At 35.8% G+C, this 9822-nt stretch overlaps 1 protein-coding gene across 3 annotated transcripts; it reads left to right on the top strand.

The window, feature by feature from the left end:
* Positions 1-1456: 1456 nt before the first annotated feature.
* On the top strand, positions 1457-9305 carry LOC117792414 (fructose-bisphosphate aldolase). Of its 3 annotated transcripts, XM_034632560.1 has the most exons (6): positions 1457-1616; positions 5107-5926; positions 5997-6196; positions 6401-6493; positions 6941-7033; positions 8013-9305. In XM_034632560.1, the coding sequence occupies exons 2-6, from the start codon at positions 5128-5130 to the stop codon at positions 8100-8102; spliced, it is 1275 nt and encodes a 424-aa protein (XP_034488451.1). In that variant the 5' UTR covers positions 1457-1616; positions 5107-5127; the 3' UTR covers positions 8103-9305. The 3 variants fall into 3 exon arrangements, with proteins under 3 accessions (XP_034488451.1, XP_034488449.1, XP_034488450.1); XM_034632558.1 differs by lacking the exons at positions 6401-6493; positions 8013-9305 and having other exon boundaries at positions 1458-1616; positions 6941-7262; XM_034632559.1 differs by lacking the exons at positions 6401-6493; positions 6941-7033 and having other exon boundaries at positions 1459-1616.
* The last annotated feature ends 517 nt before the right edge of the window (positions 9306-9822 follow it).

The raw sequence follows: 9822 nt of genomic DNA, 5'->3' as shown, positions 1-9822 counted from the left end.
GCCAAGAAGTCGCGTAATTGTTGTCGCAGTCAGTGCTCGAGGGCAATGACAGACACGGCGTATACGTAACGTAATTTGCGCATTTATATGTATGCGTGAGACAATGCAACACGTGTGGTTGTTGATAAAGCAGAGCGTTTGCCACACAACCCAACCGGCCGACGCACGAATTTCAACTGAAACTGAAATGGCGACAAATGCGAAACAGGACTCGCCGCAGTTCTTGCATGGCCCACGAAGTCAAACGACACGATGATGGAACCAAGAGACGAACAGAGCGTGCTGAGAGCAAGGACAACAGAGAGCGCTACATAAGAAGATGTGAATGTGAAAGTAGAAAGCAAATGAAACTGTGGTTATCGCTATCGCTATTGCTGTGATTGTGATTCTGGCTGCTGCATTAGATAAGAGCCTGCCACGCAACAAAAACTAAGCACACGAAGCTAGCTCACTTCCTGAATACGGCAACTAAGTAAGGATTCTTTGAGGAATTTATACAAGCCTTAACACAAATGATGTAGTTAATGCAAAATTCTTAAGCTCGTTATATCTTAAGGCTTAAAAACTATAATTGTTAAAAGTTTAATCATGTTAAGCTGAGGATAAAGCGAGAAAGAGAAAGCGAGAGAATGAGATAGTTATAGCATGGCTGAGAGAAAGAGAGTAACATTGGGTAATTTTCTCTTTGTAAAAACATTTTTGACTCAAATTCTCTGTGTCATATTGGGAAATTTTGCCTTCTCTTAGTCAGCTGTTTACGTGCCTTTCTGATTGGATTGAGTACTTTTGCATTGCAGGAGGTCAGGCATGTTATTAAGTGCTTTGTTATTTTACGAAATAAATAGAAATTTGTGTGGTCGAGTAGTAGAAAGTCATTAAGAAAAGCATCATACTCGTATTTTTTTAATGTGTATTTTTATTTGGAAAATTAATACACCTCTAAATAAAAAATAAATAATAAAAAGTTGCCTTTGGAGTCCTAAATTTTTTTTTTAATATAAATAGAATATAGCGTATTTTAAATTAATTTTTTTTTTTTCATATTAAATCAACCATTATTTATTATACTATAAAAGGCAAGAAATTTTAAATAACCATAAATTAGTTCTTAAAAAATTTTGAAGTGATAGCCATAGCAGCTTAAAAGTACAATTTAAAACACATAATACACGTACCTTTAAACTGTTATTAACATATTCAAAATATAACAGTAATTTGCAATGTCCAACTTGTCAAGCAGTGCAAAGCGCAAAAAGCTTTTTTGCAGCTGTTAAAGCACAACGCAATGTTAACACCCAGCTACAAAGCTTAGCTATTGCATACACCGCAAGCTTTAAGATACCAAGAGCTTTTGGTATTTTGAATTTAGGCACAAGAGTGCAATCAATTTATCAACACCGAACGACCTCCAAACAACCTTTTGACGTTTCGCTTGCCTACATTCGGCTGCCTTTTACTTATTTCGCTTTGGAATTTCACGTCGACGTCGCAGTCGATAGCCGAAAATAAAAGCGTCGTCTACTTAACTCCAGTGCAGCAGCAGCAGCAGAGCCAGCCGGTAGCCAGCAGCAGAGTAGCGCAAAGCAAACACCCACACAGTTACATTTTCCAGATCGGTGAGTGTGCAAGTGTGTTCGAGAGTGTGTGCGAGTGTCTGAAAAAAATATAAATAATAATCTACAACAAAATAAGAAAAGAAAGCGCAGTTCGTTATCTCGTAATAATATCAAGTGCATTGCTCGTTTTTTTAGTCTCATCCCAAAGTGGTTTCGTAATCGTTTTGCACTTTTAAAAGCTGACTGCAAATTACAGAACATTCTCGCTTATGTTGGTGTTTGTGTGAGAGTGTGTGAGACTGGAAATTTTCTAGCTACATACATATAAGTTTTTTATGAGTGCTTCACGAACTTTGTAGCTCCATATGCAGTGCTTATCGTCAGCTACGCCGTTGACCTATGCAACCGTTCCAAAGCTGATAAGAAACCTGAGACCGCCGGCAGCTTTCGGATAACAGTATATATATAGTAGTTGCAATGCCGGATTAACCGGCTAATCCGTGCAAAGCCTCCACTTCCCTCTCTCTCTGTCCATCTGCTGAGCTACATTTTCACTTGTGGGTTCATTTAATTCTTGGCAACGATTCAACTGCAATTTGTAGAAGTCTTTTTTGTTGTTGCTTTTCTTTATAAATAGTTGTCTCAAATATTGCATGCAGACCAATGCATTTGTCTTCAGTATACTATACATAGTATATTTCTAATTATCTAGATGAATGTTTTAATTAGCTTTTGATTAGTTCTCAATTAAAAATCGTCATCGATTTGCGTTTGTTGACTTCATCAGCATTTGTCGTTTCATTTCCTTCTCTGAGAAAGATTTAACTAACAGTTGATTGCAAATGACAAAGACAGTGAGAAAGAGCGAGAGAGCAATCGACAGGGAAAAGAGAGGAGAGAGAGAGAGATTAATAGACAAAAAGTAAATACCTTTTATCTGTTTAACTCGGGTGTGGTTGTCACTTCAGAAGTTTTGCTCTGCTTCGATAAGAGAGTGATCCATAGAGAGAGTAACAGTGAGAGCAAGAGAGCCCTATGTTAAGGGTGACAATAAAGTAAAGTGTAAATAAAGGTCGGGTATATACACATTATTTAAGACGCAAAACAAGTTTTTGAATGAAACCAGTTCCCTTTTCCCTTTATCAGTAATAAGTTTCTCCAAAAGGTCTTGTTTTTTGCAAAAAGAAAAAAATTACAAAGTATTCAGATGTTTAAAATAGGGAATTATGATAATCTTTAATATGCATTTATATGGTTTTTCTCTTCAGATTTTTATTTTTGCTACTTATCGAGAACAAACCTTTAATAGGTTTGCAAATTCAAATTAAATTTTTATATCTGCACCTTATATATTAAAGAACTGTAAGCATGGCTAAATCAGAAGAATTATATATTTTTGATTTAATTAATAATACATAATCACAGATTGTAAATACTATACCATACTTTATAGCAGCTCATATTTGTCGAAGCTCGTTTGAATCTTTTGACCTATTGCTGATGACTGGGGAGGCGGGAACGGGTATTTAGACAACAACATCCTGAACAAGTTTCATATTGATAACGTTTGTAAAGACTTTGGAATCGCATATTCTTTCTGAATGGGGGCTCGTTTATTTTTGTTTTTTTTTTTCTAATTTGCTGAAGGTTAAAAATGTTAACTGCTTGACAACAGACAACATGCGAGTCAATTGTTGCTCAGCAAAGTTTCCATAATTTTCGAAAAATTACTATACATTTTATCAACTTGTTTTTTTAGCAGCAGCTCTTCACACACATCTCTCGTATTTATACACATGTGTCTATTTTATTTTTATATGTGTATACATACATTCGTATATTCTCTTGATAGCAGCAGTAAATTAGTGTTGTTTTTGTTTTATGTTGTCGTTATTGTTGTTGTTGTCATGCGTCGCTTTGTGCTATTCGCTTTTATATTTATTTGTCGTATATTTTGGGCTACATTTCAGTCTTCGATCGATTGCCGGCTCGTGTAGGTGTGTGTCAACTAAGTGAATCAGCTCTATATATCTATCAAAGATATATATGTATATATAAAAAAACAAAACTTATTTTTGTGTCAAATTGTAGTATTTTTAGTGTAGTTTATTAATTATCGTTGTTTTTTCTGAAGTAAACAAATGTTTTTTATTTATAGTTATTAAATTATCAGTTGCGCTGCTTCTAATCAGTTGTTGAAATCGTCCCCGTATACATGTAGTACATATACGAGTATACATACTTCGATGTATATATATATATATATATATATATATATATATATATTGCTGTCAGTGCGTGCTTTTCAATGTCAAACAAGTCAAACAGTAGCCTTGCAACTTTCTTGTATCTTAAGCTTTTCTCTCTTATATCGCCCGATTTCCCTATGCTATCTATCGGAATTACTCTCTCACAGACTGCCTCTCTTGCGCGCTACACGCACTACATTAATTTCTGTTGGCTTAAACAATTTAGTATAACCGTTTCGTAAGCAACACGTCATGAATTTCGCTTTGGCAACACTTGAGCAGTCGCAACATGTTGCTTGACCTTGTTCAATGTCACTGCGTAGAGCATGCGCCGCATGTCGCACGTCACTCAGCAGGGCAGCTTCTGTTGAAAGTGAAAGTGAACGTCACAAATGCGAGGGTGTTTTGCCCCCTAAACCTCCCTCCAGCCATATAAAACAACTGTAATATTTCGATGCCTACCGGTTTGATTACATCAGGCGACGAGGTTGTCTTACGATTCGCACATCCGAACTGAGTCAGTTGCTAGAAAAGCATTGACCAGGTTGGTTCACTCTTGTAGCAGTTCCCAAACTTAGAGTAATGAATAATACAGAAATAATGTGTTGTAATCAGTGAAGTTTGTCCTAAACAAGCAAGTGAAAAAATCATTATTTTTAGATGAATGTGGAAAGAAATAAATAAATGACGTGACGTCGATAAGCAAATAGTGTTACTCAGTTGTACATACACACATACAAATATTTTGGTATATGTAACAATTTAATATTAAGTGAAAATGTTACCATTTGAAAATAGTTTAGCGAATGCTAAATAAATGAGCTTAGCAACATTTCGTTGGCAACATTTATGTGTATGCATATGTTAACGAAATGTTGCCAGTAGCTGGAGTTGCTCTCTCAATTTTGCAATACAAACGTGGGCACTTTTTTCTCATTTCTCTCTCGCTTGCTCTCTCTCTGGCTCCCTCTCTTTCCAGCTGGAAACAGCTGTGCATTTGAGTAGCTTTCAAAATGTTAAGCCCTTATGATTGATAGATGTTGATAAATTTTTAATACCATATTTATTATTTCCAAACAATTTCAAAAGTTTAGGAGCAGTACAAAAATTGTAGTTATATTTTTTTCTAGACTATTCCTCAGCTTTTTCGATAATTAGGGTTTCCAAAATTAAGCGTTTAGTTAGAAATTTATTGTTGCAAATAAATTGCATAACCCATTATTTTGATATTTAAAATGCAATGCTTACAAACTCTTCTAATTTATCACATTTTACCAACAAAATGGACACGTGTTTTACAGAACTATACGCGAATCTCAAACATGACCACATACTTCAACTATCCCAGCAAGGAGCTGCAGGAGGAGCTCAAGACCATCGCTCAGGCGATCGTTGCTCCTGGCAAGGGTATTCTCGCTGCCGATGAGTCCGTCTCGACCATGGGCAAGCGTCTTAAGGACATTGGCGTGGAGAACACCGATGAGAACCGTCGCGCCTACCGCCAGCTCCTGTTCACCACTGACGATAAGTTGTCTGAGAACATTTCGGGCGTGATCCTGTTCGACGAGACTCTGTACCAGAAGGCCGATGACGGTACTCCCTTCGTTCAGCTGCTGAAGAAGAAGGGCATCATTCCCGGCATTAAGGTCGACAAGGGTGTTGTGCCACTGTTCGGCTCTGAGGATGAGTCCACCACCCAGGGTCTGGATGACTTGGCTGCCCGTTGCGCCAAGTACAAGAAGGAGGGTTGTGATTTCGCCAAATGGCGTTGCGTTCTGAAGATCGGCAAGAACACCCCTTCATACCAGTCCATTTTGGAGAACGCCAATGTCTTGGCCCGTTATGCATCCATCTGCCAGTCGGAGCGCATTGTACCAATTGTGGAGCCCGAGGTTCTTCCCGATGGTGATCATGATCTGGATCGCGCCCAGAAGGTCACCGAGACCGTTCTGGCTGCCGTCTACAAGGCCCTGAACGATCACCATGTCTACCTGGAAGGTACTCTTCTCAAGCCCAACATGGTTACTGCTGGTCAGTCAGCCAAGACGAAGAACACACCCGAGGAGATCGGCTTGGCCACCGTTCAGGCCCTTCGTCGCACTGTGCCCGCTGCCGTTCCCGGTAAGAGAACCCAACGTGTAATTTTCTCATTCACGAATTTACTAAATATTGTTATGTTCTATTGTATCAGGCGTTACCTTCCTGTCTGGTGGTCAGTCTGAGGAGGAGGCCTCCGTCAACCTGAGCGCCATCAACAAAGTTCCTCTGGTCCGCCCATGGGCTTTGACCTTCTCGTACGGTCGTGCTCTGCAAGCTTCCGTGCTCCGCGCCTGGGGTGGCAAGAAGGAGAACATCGGTGCTGGCCAGAACGAGCTGCTCAAGCGTGCCAGGGTAAGTTAACATTGCCATAACATATGAATGGGCCTAGCTATAAAATGGGTTTTAGAAATAAGTCCTATAGAGCTCTGGTTGTCAGGCTGGGTTGTCGTCTCAGGTGCTTACCTGCTTTCAGTAACACTTAATAGCAATTCCAATTAATCCCATCAATCCTAACTAACTATCCTAATGCATCTCCCAACCCAATCATCCATTTAGGCCAATAGTGAAGCCAGTGAGGGCTGCTATAAACCAGGTTCCGTTAAAAGCGCTGCTGGTGACACTGGACTTCATGTTGATAATCATAAATACTAAAGCAACATCACAATCATAATTAAACAAAATTTTAAAATTTTAACTTTATTTGCAAAAATTTCAAGTAACTAAAAACCAAAAATGGAATGTCAAGAAACTCTATATATTTGGTATGCAAGAAAATGTTAACTAATACTTATGTACTTTAATTAATTGGAATACTTTTGACAAGAGAACAATTTGTTGACATGGATGCTTATGCACAAATAAAAATTAAAAACATTTATCATACGTTCAGTTTCTTCATCTCAAACAAACTTAATCATTCATTGATGCATTTAATGAATTCATTTATTTAATTCACATAATTAATTCATCAGTCTGTTTTTACTAACACCCTTCTGATTTTATGTTAACCCTAATGCACGATTTTCTTTTATTAATCCCAAACAATTCCCGCTTCCTTTTCTGTTTTATATATTTACCCACACTACCCACAATCAGGCTAATAGCCAGGCTTGCCAAGGCAAATACGTGGCCGGGTCGATACCCTCGTTTGCGGCCAATGCCAGTCTATTCGTTGCCGGGCACAAGTACTAAACAAATCCTACAGCAACTGCAAGTGCATAGCTTACCTAATGGCTCGCTGTCTTAACCCAATTGGCTAAAACTGTGTTGAGATTACCCCACAAAAATTCCACAGAACAACACATACAAATGGAGATATCAAAATTCCTTTACATTCTTTTATATTTTATAAATTTTACCATTAAGATGTACAACTAGAATTTTAAAAAATAAAACAAATTAAACATGAAATATAAAACTGCAAAGAATTAAGTCGAATAGAAAATTTTAAATTGTATTCTGTATACCATTATGAGTAGATTTTGTCATAATAATTCTTAAATTTATAATTGTAAATATTATTTTTCTACCTTTGAGAGACATTTAAAATAATCCTATAAAATAGAGTAAATAAAATTATAATAAGTTATGTATAGCTACCACAGAAACGGGAATGAACGAAAATGACTGTTGAACAGGGCCTGTCAAACTGTAAATACAGGCCTTCATTTTATGTAGTCATTAATGTTTCAGCATGGATTTAAGCCGGACACCAAAGCGTACACATAATTGCGTAAATTACGAACAGGGTCAGGAAAGAGGCTCAACTTGGCTTGGCCTATGGCTGGCAAAGAGGTAGACAAACTTTGGGTTCGTCCTTTTTGTGCAGAGTTCGTCGCAGTTTCGCCGTGCAATTACCCCTAATCGAATGAACTCTTTGCTTAAAAGACTTGTAAATTAAATTTACAAAAACTTTTACACGTGTGTGTGTGTGTGTGTTTGGAAAGCCGGAAAACTTTGCCGCAGGTGAAAATCGTAGCGACCTGAGCTAAAACTTTACAGTTCACTGAGCCATGCCAAAAATCGCAGTAAAGGTTGAAAAATGAAACATTAAGCATTTTACTTGAACATTAAATTATTTATAAGAATTTGTTTGAACATTTTTATTAGAGTTTTTACGAAATTTTATTTTAATTAACACGTTTTCTCTCTATATTCTTCTACACAGGCTAACGGTGAGGCCGCTGTGGGCAAATACGTTCCCGGCAGCGCTGGTTCCGGTTCCGGTTCCCTGTTCATTGCCAACCACGCCTACTAAGTCAACAGCAAAAGCAGATAATAAAAAGAGAATTGCTAAAGATTCACATTTTGGCAATTTTAATTATTTATTTTCTAAGTTACAAGCAAGCAAAAAGCTATTGAAAAGCATGCAGAAAAACTACAAAAAAAAAAAAAGATGAATCAGAAGAATTGTTGAAAAGAAGAAAAAATATGTTTATGAGACGCAAATTTTATTTTTAGTTGTAAGCACAAAAATGTTGAAGTTATGCAAATTATATAAATATTATTAATACTATAATTATGAATTCATTTTCTTTGTTTAAAATGCACTTGTTTAAACATGTCGTAAATCGTAAAAGGATAGCAAACCACAAAAACAACCAACAACATCAATGAAAAATTAAAGTTTTAAACATTGAAATCGCATGTGTTTCTTACGTTTCTACTTATACTATATATTTTGTCAACGTTTGTATAGAAAAACTATGAGAAAACGTTTTTTATAATTATTATTATTACACTTTATATTTATGATTATCATTATAATTATAAGTGACCTAAATGACGCAAATAAACAACATACAATATTAATAAATCAACAACAAACCAAATAATTATCAACTTTAGAAAGCTGATATACGTATACATACATTAAAATTGTTATTGCCGAAAGGCAGAAATTATTACCAAAACATATAGAAAATCAAATGAAATATAATAATAATAATATGGTGACTCCAAAACTGTAGTTGACAAGTCATTATGGTTATTTTTCCTTGTATTGATCGCCACCGAGATTTTTCCTTCAATTTAACATTGAAAGCAGGGGAAATCAAAGCAAGATAACAATTAACCGCATATATACCTATATATATTTATGATTCATATTATTATGTGTTACTCAATATTATTACTATATATTTCTGCATATCGTTGTTAATCGAACGTTTTAGATGCAAGCAAAGCAAATAATATTACATTTATAAGCAAAACTTTATGATTTTTAGAAAAGAACATAGAAAAACAAAAAAAAAACACGAAAAGAAAGGTATAACTCATTTATTAAATCCTGAAATCCTGAAAGCGAAACGTACAATACCAATATGTAAAAACTACAACAAAATGTTTCACTTAACATTAACCAAAATACAGAAAAAAGAAACAAATCAACAACAAATTGAAAAGAATAAGGACCTTGAACGAACACCATTCAATAAAAAGAACCTTATGAAAGAGCAAACTATTGATGATTGTTTTTTTTTACTCTACTTGATTAAGATTCATGTTGCCAAAAACATATTTTTTTGGAAATGTTACAAACTTTGTTGCATACATACAGGGGATTCGAAGTGAACAGTTTGGAAGCCATTGGGTCTAATATCACTGAGTCAAATTGTAAAAGCTTTGAATTAGGTTTAATGCTCAGGTTTATATATATATGTTAAGTTATCCAGCTTTTTATATTTACTCAAATACTCAAATCCCTGTTAAATACTCTGTTAAGTACTGTTATTTCAATAGAATATATGCTTATTGCATTATATATTGTTCTTCTATTTTTTTCCGTTGGTCTTAAAGTTGTTAAGTAGCTAACTTGCCAATCTAATTAAAACTTCAGTGTACAGATTTAGAATTGCGTTGTAACACGCTTCAAAAGTTGTTATCTGAGTGGGCTAAAAGCTTTGATTGATTACGAGAAATTAGTGCTAGAATATAATGTAAATTCCACCCAACAGATGGGATTCATAGGAAAGAAG

The sequence above is a fragment of the Drosophila innubila genome (genome assembly GCF_004354385.1).
Source record: "Drosophila innubila isolate TH190305 chromosome 3R unlocalized genomic scaffold, UK_Dinn_1.0 2_E_3R, whole genome shotgun sequence".
NCBI lineage: Eukaryota > Metazoa > Arthropoda > Insecta > Diptera > Drosophilidae > Drosophila > Drosophila innubila.
Note: the sequence above shows the minus strand (reverse complement) of the source record. Positions and strands in the feature narration are given on the sequence as shown.